The sequence below is a fragment of the Dipodomys merriami genome, unplaced genomic scaffold (assembly GCF_024711535.1).
Source record: "Dipodomys merriami isolate MVZ:Mamm:240054 unplaced genomic scaffold, mDipMer1.0.p SCAF_5, whole genome shotgun sequence".
NCBI classification, from domain to species: domain Eukaryota; kingdom Metazoa; phylum Chordata; class Mammalia; order Rodentia; family Heteromyidae; genus Dipodomys; species Dipodomys merriami.
Window position 1 is genome coordinate 68,074,461 of NW_027206068.1, and position 15,948 is coordinate 68,090,408.

The 15,948-nt window shown below is 40.1% G+C and overlaps 2 protein-coding genes across 8 annotated transcripts in view; one reads left to right on the forward strand and one right to left on the reverse strand.

Annotated features, from left to right (window-relative positions):
* The window catches only part of Luc7l2 (LUC7 like 2, pre-mRNA splicing factor), a 60,150-nt gene that overhangs the window by 19,214 nt on the left and 24,988 nt on the right, over window positions 1-15,948 (forward strand). For all 7 annotated transcript variants that reach the window (XM_069996894.1, XM_069996890.1, XM_069996893.1 and 4 more), the window contains 2 exons: window positions 11,391-11,489; window positions 15,630-15,740. In XM_069996894.1, the coding sequence (XP_069852995.1) occupies window positions 11,394-11,489; window positions 15,630-15,740 (207 nt within the window). In that variant the 5' untranslated portion in view covers window positions 11,391-11,393. The remainder of the gene's footprint in view (window positions 1-11,390; window positions 11,490-15,629; window positions 15,741-15,948) is intronic.
* The window catches only part of Klrg2 (killer cell lectin like receptor G2), a 73,329-nt gene that overhangs the window by 9,871 nt on the left and 47,510 nt on the right, over window positions 1-15,948 (reverse strand). The window lies entirely within an intron of this gene.

Below are 15,948 nucleotides of genomic sequence, written 5' to 3' on the forward strand. Positions count from 1 at the left end.
AAAAGAGCCTCAGCCAGGGGCTGGGAAGGTGGCTCAGTGGTAGAGCGCTTGCCTTGAATGCTCAAGGCCCTGGGTTCGATTCCTCAGCACCACATAAGCAAAAAGAAAAAGCCGGAAGTGGCGCTGTGGCTCAAGCAGTAGAGCGCTAGCCTTGAGCTGAAGAGCTGAGGGACAGCGCCCAGGCCCAGAGTTCAGGCCCCACAACCGGACCCAAAAAAAAAAAAAAAAGAGCCTCAGCCAGATGAAGTGGCATACCCCTGTAATGCCAACACTTGAGGTCAGTCTTAGTGAGATTATGTCAAAATAAGGGCTGGTGTGTAGCTCATTTGTACTTGCTTAGTATGCATGAAGTAATTCTCAATCCATTCTCAATAAAATAAAATAAAAATGGAATCTTCCCCACACACATCTTTTTTTTTTTTTTTTTGGGTCCGGTCCTGGGGCCTGAGCTCTGGGCCTGGGCGCTGTCCCTCAGCTCTTCAGCTCAAGGCTAGTGCTCTACCACTTGAGCCACAGCGCCACTTCAGGCTTTTTTTTTTTTTTTTTGCTTATGTGGTGTTTCCAGGGCCTCAGGCATGCAAGGCAAGCGCTCTACCACTGAGCCATCTTCCCAGCCCCTCCCTGAGCTTTTTTTTTTTTTTTTAAATTTAATTTTATTTGTGAATATACTGTACAGAGGAGTTACAATTACGTGGGCAGGATAATGTGTACATTTCTTACCAAGCATTGCAGCCTCCTCCTTTGTTTACCCTTCACATCCCTTCCCAGCCTCCCCCCTACCCCCCCCGAGCTTTTTTTTATTCAAGGCTAGTACTCTTCATTTTAGCCACATCTAGTTTTTTGATGGCTAATTGAAGATACGAGTTTCATGTACTTTTCTGCTTCAGCTTGGCTGTAAACCTTGATCTTAAGATTTTAGCCCCCTCCCCCTTTTTTTTTCTGTTTTTGGTACTGGGGATTGAATCCAGAAAGTTGCACTTGCTAGGCAAATGCTTTGCTACTGTGCTGCACTTAGCTTTTTGTGTAGCTAGGATTATAGTTGTAAGTTACCAGAACTTAGCTGTTTCCAGACAAGGATTTGTCTGTCCAGGATGACAAGTCTTGATCCTTAGATTTCTGTTTCCTGAGTAGGTATGATAATAGATGTGAGCCACCAGTACTTACAATTTATTTTATCTTATTATTATTATTTTTTGCATCTTTAACATCATTGAAATAAGTATGATAGAGAAATACTCAATTAGTTTTCCTTCCCTTTTAGTGGTAGTGCAGTTTAAACTAAGAGCCTTGAATGTTATTCTCAATTTGCTTGCTTTGCTTGCTTGTTCAGCTAGTGCTCTTACCACTTGGATTTTTTTTTTTTTTGAATCTCTACAGACTTTTCTGCCCTTGTTGACTTCAAACTAAAAATCCTCCAGATCTCAGCCTCTTAAGTTGCTAGGATAACATGCATGAGGCTTTAATATTCAGTAGTAGCATTTTTTCTCATCCATAAAAATGAGACCATGGGCTGGGAAGGTGGCTCAGTGGTAGAGCGCATGCCTTGCATGCCAGAGGCCCTGGGTTCGATTCCTCAGCACCACATAAGCAAAAAGAAAAAAGCCCGAAGTGGTGCTGTGGCTCAAGTGGTAGAGCGCTAGCCTTGAGCTGAAGAGCTGAGGGACAGCGCCCAGGCCCAGAGTTCAGACCCCATGACTGACCCAAAAAACAAACAAAAAATGAGACCAGAAGGTGATGATGTCCTGTATTAACAGGCCAAAGATCTTATAAAGGTGTCTGTAGAGGAGTCTGGGAGAGAAATGTTTCACTTGCTGGCTTGATAGACAGTTTGATCATCACATATAATGTTTTGACTCTATTTCAGAATTTAAGCTACCTAATAGATTTTCATGAAATTTTAGAGTTGCAGCTAGCCTTGGCTACAGAGGAAGACCCCATATCAAAACCAAACAAAAAAAACCTGGGCTGGGAAGGTGGCTCAGTGGTAGAGTGCTTGTCTTGCATGCATGAGGCCCTGGGTTTGATTCTTCAGCACCACATAAGCAAAAAGAAAAAGGCTGGAAGTGGCGCTGTGGCTCAAGTGGTAGAGCACTAGCGTTGAGCTGAAGAGCTGAGGGACAGCACCCAGGTCCAGAGTTCAGGCCCCACGACCGGACCCAAAAAAACAAAGCATGTAAGAACCACCACAAGAAGAACAAACCCCCAAAATAAATGCTACAAAGCACCCATGTTAGTCTTTAGAAACCTTATTATTAAAAAGAACTGTTAATAATAGCTCATCCTACATATAAATAGCTTGTAATTGCAGAACTACAACTTTTTTGTTTCTTTGCTCTGTGTTTGTGCATGCTTGTGTGTGTGTGTGTGTGTGCGCGCGTGCATGTGTAAATACTGGGTACTGTCCCTGAGCTTCCCCCCACCCCTCTTTCCCACCTCCCTTCAAGGTTAATGTTTTACCACTTGAGCACAGCTCTACTTCTGGCTTTTTGGTGGTTAATTGGAGATAAGAGTCTCATGGACTTTCCTGCCCAGGCTTGCTTTGAACCTCATTCCTCAGATCTCAGCCTCCTGGGTTGCAGGAGTGAGCCACTGACTCCTGGCTTGGTATTCATTTTTTTGAGAATTTCTCAATGATACTTTATCTTTCATTAATGTGGCATTACTAATTATTATGTTAGTAAGCAAAGCCAAGCACTACTGGCTCATGTGTAATTCTAGCTAATCAGGAAGCTGAGATACTAAGGGTTGAGTTTTGAAGCCAGTCTTGAGTAGACAAACCTCGTATTTAATTAGCCAATGAAAAGCTGGAACTGGAGATGGTGTGGCTCTAGTGGTAGAGCTCCAGTCTTAGCCAAAAAAGTCCAGCTAGAGATAGAGGTCCTAAATTCAAGTCCACTATTAGCACCAAAAAGAAAAAGCAAGTTAATTAAATGTATATATGCGAACACATCAATAATAATTATCAGGCTGTTACGGTAGGCATTTATTATCGTGCCCAGCAGACTCAACAACATGTCCTGAGTTTTGACTTTTTGTATGAAACATGAGTTTGTATTTTATTTTTTGCAGTATTGGAGTTTGACTTCAGTGCCTTGCTCTTGCTTGGCAGGCATTCATATTATTTATACTTATTATTTATACTCGAGTCATACTTCCAGCCTTGCTTTTCTCTGTTTTTGTGGGGATTTTTTGTTTTTTGTTTTTTGTTTTTTTGGTCAGTTGTGGGGCTTAAACTTGGCCTGGGCGCTGTCCCTCAGCTCTTCAGCTCAAAGCTAGCATTCTACCACTTGAGCCACCACAGCACCACTTCCGCTTTTTCTGTTTATGTGGTGCTGAGGAATCAAACCCAGGGCCTTATGCATACAAGGCAAGCACTCTACCACTGAGCCACCTTCCCAGCCCTCTCTGATTATTTTTGAAGATAGTATTTTACTCTTTGCATGGGATGACCAGGTCCATGATACTCATTTATGATTGTCACTGGACCTGGAATGACATAATGGATATCACAGATTATGTCTCTTGAGAATGGAATCTTGTGGGTTTTTCTGCCTGGGCTGACCTGAAAACTCAAGATCTTTCCAATCTCATCCTCTCACATCCTCTAGGATGATAGACACATGTCACTACTCCCAGCTATGAGTTGAAAAGGTGGGGGGTCTCTCAAGCTTATCTGCCCAAGCTTGACTCACACTGCAGTCCTCTCATTCTTAGCTTCCACTGGGTGCCGGTAATCCTAGCTACTTAGGAGGCTGAGATCTGAGGATCGAGGTTCAAAGCCAGCCCGGGCAGGAAAGTCCGTGAAACTCTTCTCTAGTAAACCACTAGAAAACTGGAAGTGGTGCTGTAGTTCCAGTGGTAGAGCGCTCGCCTTGAGCTGAAGAGCTGAGGGACAGCACTCAGGCCCAGAGTTCAAGCCTCACAACAACAACAACAACAACAAAAAAGAGTGTCAAGGACTTTGCTGCCAGTGCAGCTTCAAATTGCGATCTTCAGATTTCAGCCTCCTGAGTAGCCAGGATTATAGGCATGAGCTACTACTAGTGTGCAACTGCTCTTGTTTTTAAATTTTTTAAAAATTGTTATTATAAAGTTGGTGTACAGAGGGGTTATAATTACATAAGTCAGGTAAAGAGTACATTTCTTTTTTCTTTTTCTTTTTGCTGGTCCTTTGACCTGAACTCTGGGCCTGGGTGCTGTGCTGTCCCTCAGCTCTTCAGCTTGAGGCTAGCGCTCTACTACTTGAGACACAGTGCCACTTCTGGCTTATGTGGTGCTGAATAATCGAACCCAGGACCTCATGCATGCAAGGCAAGCACTCTACCACTGAGCCACCTTCCCAGCCCTACATTTCTTTTTTGATATCACTCCTTCCCTCACTCTCACCCAGCTTTTCCCTCCCATCCTCACCCACAAGTTATATAGTTCATTTTCAACGTAGTGTCTAGTGAGTATACCACTGCTGCATTTGTTCACCCTTTTTCTCTACATTTCTGTGTTCCTTTGTACCCTCTCAAAGACAGATATAAGTGAACAAAAAAGAAAAAGTAAAAATAGCAAAAAGAAAAAAACCTTTGTTTCTATTTCTTAGAGTTCATTTTGATAAATACTATGTTACATCATCAGACCTCTCCTGAGAGTATTTTACTTTTTTTGCATAAGGCTGGTGCTCTACCACTTGAACCACACCTCCACTTCCTGGAACGTTTATTATAGCTTAGGAAATTATTATAAAGGCCTAAGTTAATTTCTTTTATCTACAATAATACTTTAGTCTTACTCTTTTTCCTTTTAAAAAACATTTTTAAAGGTTATTATTCCTTTTATTAATTTTATTATGTGGTACCAAGGAATCGAACTCAGGACCTCATGCATACTATGCAGTCACTCTACCACTAAACCACTAAAAGGTCAGGGGCCCTTTTTTTTCTTTTATGTTTTTTTCCCTTTTTAATTCACTCTGCATTCAATAGACAGCATCCCATTACAAATGTAGACACACATACCTCCCCAAAATAGCTCGGTTGTCATTTTTTTCCCTATAATACATTATTTGTGGTATGTACCTTTCCTGAGGAAAGATAATGATATTGAAGTACTTCAAAAACAATATTTATGCATAGTTCCTGGTGGTCTGGGTAAACAAATGTATGCTAGTAATAATTTAGAAAAAACAAAGGTAGTAACAGAATCTTGAAATTATTATTTCAAATAAAAATAATAGTAGCTGCAGCGTGGTTTTGAAGTTCTTAAAAAACAGATAACCTCACTATAGATATCAAGCAAAACTGTATCTAGTATAAATTCACAAAAAAACAAATACCTATAAAATGAAATAAAATATGTGTGCTGGGCATGGCAATGTACTCCTGTCCTTGAGCTTAAGGAAGAAAGACTGCAAGTTTAAAGTCATTCTAGACTATATACTAAGATCCTGCCTCAAAACAAACAAAAGAAGGTTTACTGAATCTGGGACTCTTCTGCTTGCAGTTTTCCAATAATTACACATTTACCAAACCAGAGGTTTTCCTCATGAGACAAAAATCCCTAAAATCTTACTTCTCTGTGTGTGAGCAAGTGAAATCCTTTTGGATAAAGTGGACAAAGATAAATATATATTAAAGGATGATCAAAAAAAGAGCAGAGGGGCTGGGAAGGTGGCTAAGTGGTAGAGAGCTTGCCTCGTGTACATAAGGCCCTGGGTTCCATTCCTCAGCACCACATGAGCAGAAAAAGCCAAAAGTGGCTCTCGTGGTAGCACGCTAGCCTTGAGCTGAAGAACTGAGGTTCAGCACCTGTGCCCAGAGTTTAAGCCCAGTGACTGACCAAACAAACAACAGAGAGAGACTTAGAGACTTTCCAGTTGGAGGGTATGCAGTCCTCATTCCAGAATGTGTCTGTGGAAAGCTAGTGAAAAGGAATATAATTCAAGACATCATAGCAGTTATTGATGCAGAAACTGCTACCGTTCACCAGATGAGCTGTATATCTTGTGTGTACTGAATTGTATCAAAATATTACTACAGCAGTAAAGAGGTACAGTAGTATAGAAATTTATTTTGTATGCTTTCGATTCTAGAATTAAACAATCTTCCCCATTACAAAAATAGTTTTAGACTCTTATCCAATTAATCACCTGAAAACCAGAAGTGGCACTGTGGCTCACGTGAGTTCTAGCCCAGCTAGTGCAGTAGCTAGGTTAGTGCTAGCTGAAGAGTTCAGGGACATCATGCCCAGAGTTCAAGCCTATGACCAAAAAAAAGAAAGAAATTGCACTGAGGAGGTAGGAGGGAAGGATGGTAGGAGAAATACAAAGGAGGAGGCAGCAATGCTGGATAAGAATATACTCATTACCTTGCTCATGTAACTGTAACCCCTCTGAACAGTATTTTCACAATAAAAATCTTAATTAAAAAAAATTGCAACTGGAAAGAGGGTTGAGGGGTGGGAGAATGGGAGAGGAGAGAAGAGATGGAAGAGGGATTGAGGCAGTGGGAGGAACTGGGGTCTTACCTCAAAGGTTGGACCATCAAGTTTCTATGGCAAGCTGGAGTCTACAAAATTTTAAGAGCTCATAGCTCTGACAGTTCATGTAGTGTACCTCTTGGAAGAGAAGAACATACACAAAAAAGACTGGAAAAAAAAAAGGCTTGAAATAGTTAAAAAGAGTCTAAGAACTGGAAATTATCCAACCTAAAGGCTAAAAAGTCTAGTTTTGTCCTGGGATGCCTTTTGACCATACTTGGTTGTTAATAAGACCATATTTTCAGGGGCCAAATCTTCTCTTTGCCTTTTCCTTGGGTTCAAGATGAATAAAAGCAACAAGAATTCAGATTCTTACATGCCAGACACAGGTACATGGTGAATAAAACAGGCAAAAATCCTCATTGTATATCTGCCTGTCTCCCAATATAGGACGCCTCCTAACCCTACTTACTGAAAACTCCACCTCTACTTCAGTGGCACAACTGTGTTCTTACTTGTTTACTTTGTTCTTGACTTACATAATTGATATTTTGGTTAGTTGGTTGATATATAGTTGGGATATGTGTGTTGTAGAGTTCTTGCCATAAGCAAAATTTATGTTATTTTTAAATTTTTCTTGAGGGCTGGGAAGGTGGCTTAGTGGTAGAGTGCTTGCTTTGCTTGCCTAAGGCCCTGGGTTCGATTCCTCAGCACCACATAAGCAAAAAGAAAAAAGCCTGAAGTGGTGCTGTGGCTCAAGTGGTAGAGCGCTAGCCTTGAGCTGAAGAGCTGAGGGACAGCACCTAGACCTAGAGTTCAGGCCCTACGACCGGACCCCCCTCCAAAAAAAAATTTTTTTTTTCTTCTTGAGAATAGATTATTAAACTGGTTAGGGGATAAGAATAAGGGGGGGGGACTGACAAAAGGCAGCATTGAATGCTGTTATACAGGTAATTTTTAGATGCTATGGAATTGGAGTTTTAGATGTTATGAATTGGAGTTTTAGATCACAGATCCAGGAGTTCATATGTCAAGTCTGGCTCCTTGCCCCCCTGTATGCCAAATAAGAGGCATGGTGTAAAGGGCACCAAAAGATTAATTATGTGGAAGACAGCACTTCAACCCATAAAAATTATCTTCTTTAAAGCTATAGCTTTAAATAGACAAAGAATTAAGGCCAGGGCTGAAAGGTGTGTATTTCAATTATAAAGGATATTACTGCAGGGATTAATGTTAAGAAATTAAGAAACAAATGACAACTACTGACTTTGTCATTCCTAGCTTGTTTTTTAGTGAATTTTAAGATTTTTCCTCTCAGCTGTGTGTGTGTGTGTGTGTGTGTGTACATACATGTACATATTTGCGCACATGTGTGTATGTGTGTGTGTGCTGGTACTGGTGTTTGAACTCAGGGTCTGGGGATTGTCCCTGAGCTTTTTGTGCTCAAGGATAGCACTCTACTACTTAAGCCACATCTTAATTTCCAGCTTTTTGGTGATTAATTGGAGATAAAAGAGTCTCATGAATTTTCCTGCCTGGGCTGGCTTTGAACCTCTATCCTCAGATCTTAGCCTCTTGTGTAGCTAGGATTACAGGTATGAGTCACTGGTGCCTGTTTTTTCTTAATTATTAATATATATATGTTGCTTAATAGGAAGCTCCCCCTCCCAACTTTTTAGAGAGTCATCCTATGAGTTAAAGCTGTAAGATTAGCCTACAACTCTCTATGCTCCTATGATTGCAGACTTGAGTCAACATACCTGGCTTTTTTTTTTTTTTTTTTTTTTGGTCATGGGGCTTGAACTCTGGGCCTGGACCCTGTCCAAGCTCTTCTGATGCTCAAGGCAAGTGCTCTACCACTTGAGTCAGAGTGTCACTTCTGGTTTTCTGGTGGTTAATTAGAAATAAGAGTATCAAGGACTTTCCTTTCTGTCCCGGCTGGCTTTGGAGCTGGCTTTGAACTTCGATCCTCAGATCTCAGCCTCCTGAGTAGCTAGGATTACAAGCATGAGCCACTGGCGTCTGGCTCTTGTTATTTTTTTTTCTTTTTGTAATTAAATTTTTATTTTTTTTTTTTTTACTAGGGTTTGAACTTAGGGTTTTGCAGTTGCTGGGCAGGCTTAATTAAGCCCGCTACTGCTTAAGCCATACCTCTAGACCTGTTTGCTCTGGTCATTTTTGCATTGTGTCAATACTGGGGCTTTTTGTTCATAGCATCTGACCTGACCAGACCTTTAGTTTTGTCTTTTTTTCTGATTAGTTGGAGATAATGTTCCTCAGTTTTGTCTGTTGCTGTTGGCTTTGAACCTAGAGCCTCAGAATCTCAGCCTTCTAGTACATAGGATGACAGGTGTGAGCCACTAGTGCCTGGCTTTCTCTCTTCCACAACCCCTATACTGTGGTTTGAACCCAGGTCTTAGAGTTTACTAGGCAGTATTCTGCCTAAGCTCTGTCTTCAGTCCTCTTCTGCTTTAGTTGTTTTTCAGGTAGGATCTCAAGTTTTTTGTCTGGAGCTGTCTTTTGACCATGATTCTTCCTTCTTGATTGGGGTCACAGGTATACTCCAGCCCACTCAAGTTACTGATTGAGATAAAGTCTCACTAACTTTACCTTGACTGACCTAGAAATGCAATCTTCCCAATTTCTGCCTCCTGAGTAGCTGGCACTTTAGTTTGTTTCCTTTCTTTCCAGTTCTGGAGATAGAACTCAGAGCCCTAAGTACTTTACATGCTTGCTTTCTTGTTTTTGTTTAAATTAATTATATGAAAGGTTTTGTTGTGGTATTTCCATATGTGTATAATATACTTCTGGTCAAATTAACCTTTTCCTATTTTTCAAAATTTTTAGTGAGTTTCTGACATTGTGGCTCTTGCTCTGTTGCCATGGCTGGCTTTCAGCTTGAGATTTTACTGCTTCAGCCTCCTTAAGTGCTATTACTGTAGGTTTTCACCATTATATCCCATGCTGATCTTCCCTTCCTCCCAACCATTTGTGTTACTGGGGTTTGAACTTAGGGTCACTGTCTTGAGCCAAACCGTAAGCCCTTTTTTTCACTTTAGCTATTTCTCAGGGTCTCAAGTTTTTTCCCAGACTGGCCTTGAACTATGATCATCTTTCTGATCTTCACTTACCAAATAGCTGGAATATAGCCATAAACCATTTTGGCTCTTTTTTAGGACGTACAATTTAAATGCACCCTCTTGAAAATAGTCTTTTTTGACTACTTTATCCCAGGTAGCTTCCTAAAGTAATTTAAATTATTACTACTTCTTAGACATTCTAACTTTGATCATAGGCTTCATGTTTTTTGTTTTTCTCCTAGAATACAGCTTCATAAAATTAGAGCCTATTTGTGTCTGTATCTCTAAGTAAGATATTTGAATGACTTTACTGTTATCGCTGTTGTGTTGAACTTTTATGTATCTCATGTAACTGAAATGACAGGGATGTTTACTATGATGTCTTGAATTATACTCTTGTTCACTAGATTTCCACAGAGACATTCTGGAATGAGGATTGCATACCTTCAATTGGCATATCCCTTTTTTTGATCACCCTTTAATATATAGTTAACTTTGTCCATTTTTCCCCCAAAAGGATTTCATAGTAGACCTTGTCAGTTGCCCACACACACAAAAGTAAGATTTTAGGGATTTTGTCTCATGAGGAAAACCTCTAGGTAAATGTATAATTATTGGGAAATTGTGAGTAGAAGAGTTCCAGATTCAGCAAGCCTTTTGTTTGTATGTTTTGTTTTGTTTTGCTGTGAGGCAGGATTTTGCTATATAGTCTAGAATGGATTTAAACTTGCAGTCTTTCTTTCTCAAGTTCAAGTGCTAAACTTTACAGAGATACACTTATGCTCAGCACACATTTTATTTCATTTTACAGGGTTTTTTTTTAGTGAATTTATGCTAGATATAAGGAGTTTTTCCTGATGTCTTTATTGAGGTTATCTGTTTTTTGAGAACTTCAAAACCATGATGAAGTTTAGTGTTTGTTTTTTAAAATTATGAAGTAGTTGTACAAAGGTTAGAATTCCATAAATCAGGTTATGAGTATAGCACATCTTGACCAATGTTACCCTGAAGTTAGGTAGTTTAAATTTTACATAATGTATATTAGATGTTCAAAATGTTTTAGTTTGGTTTTAAAAAAATTTTCATCTCTTTGTATGTGAAGCTAAGTCAAATATAGAAGTTAAAAAGCCTTTTCAGTTTCTGTAAGGCTGTTCCTTGTCCATGTGTTCTTGAGTCCAAAAGTGATTATTAATTTTCTTTTTTGGTTAACAAGTGTGCCATTTTTTTGGACACCAAGGTGATTATTTGTTGTTGTTGTTGTTGTTGTGGGGCTTGAACTGTTGAGCTCTTTTGCTCAAGGCTAGCCCTCTACCATTTAATCTAAACTACAGCTCCTCTCCACTTCCAGTTTTCTGGCTGGATGATAATGGCTCACACCTGTCCTAGCTCCTCAGGAGACTGATATCTGAGGATCAAGGTTTAAAGCCAGACTGGACAGGAAAGCCCATGAGACTCTTATCTCCCATTAAACAGCTAGAAAACCAGAAATGGAGCTGTGACTCAAAGTGGTAGACTGCTAGCCTTAAGTGAAAAACTTCAGGGACTGTGCCTAGTGTCTGAATTCAAGCCCCACAACTACCACCACCACCAACAAAAAGTGGCTTACAGATTTTCCTGCCTGGGCTAGCTTTGAACTGTGATCATCAGATCTTAGCCTCCTGAGTAGAATTACAGGTATGCTTCATCAAAGCCCAGGGGACCCCATGTTTTACAATTGTTTATTCATTTTGCTATGAAAATCAGCAAATGCAGAAGTGTGTTATGAATATGGGTATTCTTAAAGAGAACTGTGGTTGTCAGTGAACTTTTGAAATAATGTTTTCAATATGTTTTTTTCCTCCCCAGAGAATGGATCTTGGAGAATGTCTGAAAGTCCATGACCTGGCTTTAAGAGCAGATTATGAAATTGCATCCAAAGAACAGGATTTTTTCTTTGAACTTGATGTAGGTGATTTTATTTAATGAACTATGTTATCTTTTTCAGTAAAGCATGTTTAATACTGAGTTTTTAATCCTTATAAGAAACACACTTAAAAAATTACCCTGCTGATGATATTTGCATAATTGACAATACTTTTGAAATAGAAGACAATACTGCATATTTTAGGAAAATGTGAAAATTAAGAATTCTTTAATTGTTTTGAAAAATTAAGCCTAATTTTTCCAATTAAGCAAAAATAATTATGTTATTAGGCTTTTGTTTTGTTTTGTTTTGTCAGTCTTGGGGCTTGAACTCAGGGCCTGAGCACTGTCCCTGACCTTTTGCTCAAGGCTAGCACTCTACCATTTGAGCCACAGCGCCACTTCTGGCCTTTTCTGTGTGTGTGCTATTGAGCAATTGAACCCAGAGCTCATGCATTCTAGGCAAGCACTGAACCACATCCCCAGCCCTTTTTTTTGGCTACTCTTGAGGCTTAAATTCAGGGTCTGGGCACTATCCCTGAGTTGCTGCTGCTGCTGCTTTTCTTTTTTTTTTTTTTTTTTTGCCAGTCATAGGTCTTGAACTCTGGGCCTGGGCACTGTCCCTGAGCACTTCAGCTTAAGGCTAGCATTCTACCACTTGGGCCACAGTGCCACTGTGGGTTTTATGGTGGTTAATTGGAGATAAAGAGTCTCTTTGACATTCCTGCCTGGGCTGGCTTTGAACCACGATCCTCAGATCTCAGCCTCCTGAGTAACTAGGATTACAGGCATGAGCCACAGGTACTCAGCTCCCTGAGCTTCTTTTGCTCCAGGCTAGGACTCTACCACTTGAGTCACAGTGCTGCTTTTGGCCTTTTCTGTTTATGTGATACTGAGGAATTGAACTCAGGGCTTTTGAACTTGATAGGCAAGTGATCTACCACTAAGCCACATTCCCAGCCCAGGCTTCTTTTTTTTTTTTTTTTTTTTTAAACTAGTTAAGTTTAAGATTCATATTCACTTTTCTCTATATAGATCTATACATATGGGAGGAATTGAGGACTGTTCTTAATGTAAACCCTACTATATATAGTAGACTATTTAAAAAGGGGAGGGGAGGCTTGAAATGCTTGGGTGCTGTTCCTGAGCTTTTTTTTCCCAGGGCTAGTACTCTACTTCTTGGAGCCACAGTGCCACTTCCGGTTTTCTGGTGGTTAATTGGAAGTAAGAATCTCATGGACTTTCTTACCCATGCTGGCTTGAATGCCTCCTGAGTAGCTATGATTACAGGCATGAGCCACTAGAACCCAGCATGTTAAGATTTCTTTAGCTGAATTTGATAGGTAAAGGTAAAATGTAAATGTAGGTTCTTTTTTGTATGTGTGTGCCAGTCCTGGCTAGTGCTCTACCACTTGTGCCTCAAGCTCCACTTCCGGAATTTTGGTGGTTAATTGGAGATGCCTCTCACAGACTTTCTTGCCCAGGCTGGCTTTGAATTGTGATCATCAGATCTCAGCCTCCTGAGTAATTAGGATTGTAGGTGTGAGGTACTGGTGCTCCACATAAGTGTAGTTTTGTTTTTTTTAATACTGTAGTTCTCTTAGGAGAGAGTTTCTTTCTTTCTTTTTTTTTTTTTTTTTTTGGGGTCCGGTCATGGAGCCTGTACTCTGAGCCTGGACACTGTCCCTCAGCTCTTCAGCTCAAGGCTAGCGCTCTACCACTTGAGCCACAGCACCACTTCTGGCTTTTGTCTTTTTGCTTATGTGGTGCTGAGGAATCGAACCCAGGGCCTCAGGCATGCAAGGCAAACACTCTACCACTGAGCCACCTTCCCAGCCCAGGAGAGAGTTTCAATTTGTATTTTTTCTTTTTTTTTTGGTCAGTCATGGGGCTTGAACTCTGGGCCTGGGCGCTGTCCCTCAGCTCTTCAGCTCAAGGCGAGCGCTCTACCACTTGAGCTACAGCGCCACTTCCGGTTTTCTGGTGGTTTATTGGAGATAGGAGTCTCTCACGGTCTCTCCTGCCCGGGCTGGCTTTGAACCCGATCCTCAGATCTCAGCCTCCTGAGTAGCTAAGATTACAGGCGTGAGCCACCAGCGCCCAGCTCAATTTGTATTTTTTCCTATTTCATTTTTCTTTTGCTTGGTTTTGGCCTAGCCAAGTATTTTTATATTTATGTTGTGTTAATTTGATAAAAGACATTTCCTATTCTGAGGTAAGAGTTCTCTCATTTTTTTTTCCCTTTTTTTTTCTGTTTTATACACTTAAATCTTTGATACATCTTGGCTTTATTAGGAATTGAAGTAGTGTTCTAGCTTCCATCCAGCCCATAAATATTAGCTACTTTTTTTTTTTTTTGGGGTCTGGTCATGGGGCCTGAACTCTGGGCTTGGGCACTGTCCCTCAGCAATTCAGCTCAAGGCTAGCGCTCTACCACTTGAGCCACAGCGCCACTTCAGGCTTCTTTCTTTTTTCTTATGTGGTGCTGAGGAATCGAACCCAGGGCCTCAGGCATGCAAGGCAAGTGCTCTACCACTGAGCCACCTTCCCAGCCCAATATTAGCTACTTTTTGGACTCAACACTATTTTTGAGTTGACTATTTTTTCTTTCACTAATTTGATATACTCTTTTTTTAGTATATGAAAGTTTACGTAGATTTTGCCTGTGGTTTAAAATAAAAATTAGACATTAGAATAAGTTAGTTAGCTCTGATCATCATAGATAAAAGCTTTTCAGTGATGATTATTTCTGTGAAGAAATAGTCTCTTGGTTACATTTACTTTGAAGAAATTTTGTGTTATGGCTCCCGGTTTTTTTTTTTTTTTTTTTTCCTCTCCAGTCGTGGGGCTTGAACTCTGGGCTTGGGCACAGTCCCTCAGTTCCTCAGCTCAAGGCAAGCATTCTACCACTTGAGACACAGTGCCACTTCCGGTTTTCTGTAGGTTTATTGGAGATAAGTCTCACGGATTTTCCTGCCTGGGCTGGCTTTGAACTGCAATCCTCAGATGTCAGCCTCCTGAGTAGCTAGGATTACAGGTCTGAGCCACCAGCACCTGGCTTGGCTCCCATATTTGGAATTGAGCATGCTCTGAATACACATTTATATTTTTGTTCAACATTTGTTTTTTAAAGCTTTTGTCTAAATATTATTATACAGCTAGTACATATGCTTGACAAGTGCCTTTTTTTTTTAAGTAGTGAGCTGGATTTTTTCTACTATAGACAGTGCTAAAATTTCTGCAAAGGTTCTTTTCCAGCCCTAAGACTGGCAAAAAAAAAAAAGAAAGAAACTCCCCCCCCCCCCCCCAATATACCAGTACTACTGGGGTTTGTCCTCAGGGTTTGAGTGCTGTTTCTGAGCTCTTTTTGCTCAAAGCTAGTGCTTTGCTGCTTGAGCCACAGGTCTACTTCTGGCTTTTTGGTGGTTAATTGGAGATAAGAGTCTGTGGACTTTTCTGGCTGGCTTTGAAGTGTGATCTCCAGATTTCAGCCTTCTGTGTAGCTAGATTACAGGCAGAAGTCACTAGCTTCTAGCTTCTCAAGACACATTCCTAGAAGAAATATTTCTGCTTCTGAGACAGTTTAGTCTTTAGTTTTGTTTCCACTTCACTATGTAGACTGCTGTTCTTAAGCTCACAATCCCTTTTCTCAGCTTCCTGAATGCTAGGATTAGAAATGTGTTCCGCCTAGCCTGGATAATATGTGTGTGATTGTATTTTTTTTTTTTTTCCTGGTTGTGGGGCTTGAACTCAGGGTCTGGGCGCTGTCCTTGAGCCTCTTGGTGTTTAAGGCTAGTGCTCTACCACTTAAGCTACAGTGCCACTTCCAGTTTTTGAGTAATTAATTGGAGATGCTGGCTTCAAACAGGTGATCCTGATTACAGGCCTGAGCCACCAGCACCTAGCTATATATTATATTTTTATAAAAGTGGTATTACTTTGTGTTTTCTTAAGCAAAGTATGAAAGGAACAGTTTCCTTATATACAATAGGTTTTTTTGTTTGTTTGTTTGTAGTACTAAGAATTGAATTAAGGGCTTCCATATGTGAGGCAAGTACTCAGCTACTGGGTTATATCTCTGGTCCCAAAGTAGTGGTTTTGGGTTTTTATTTTTTTCAAAGTACAGTTTTTTAAAAAGGTCACTTTCTAGCAGTAATTTTTTTTTTTAATTAAACTTCATAGGCCATGGATCATCTGCAGTCATTCATTTCAGATTGTGATCGAAGAACAGAAGTGGCTAAGAAGAGATTAGCAGAAACCCAAGAAGAAATTAGTGCTGAAGTAGCAGCAAAAGTAAGAAATTTAGTAATTCCTTTAGGGTAAAGTGTAGCTCCAACTGCCTTTGTTAGTTTTTTTTTTTTTTTTTTTTTGAATCATTAGATGTGTAGGAGATTGCAAAGACATAAAGGAAATTCCTTATTTTTCTCTTATGACATTTATTTTACCCAACTGTAGTAAGTATCAAAGAAATTAACATTGATCTAATACTTGTATTTTATTC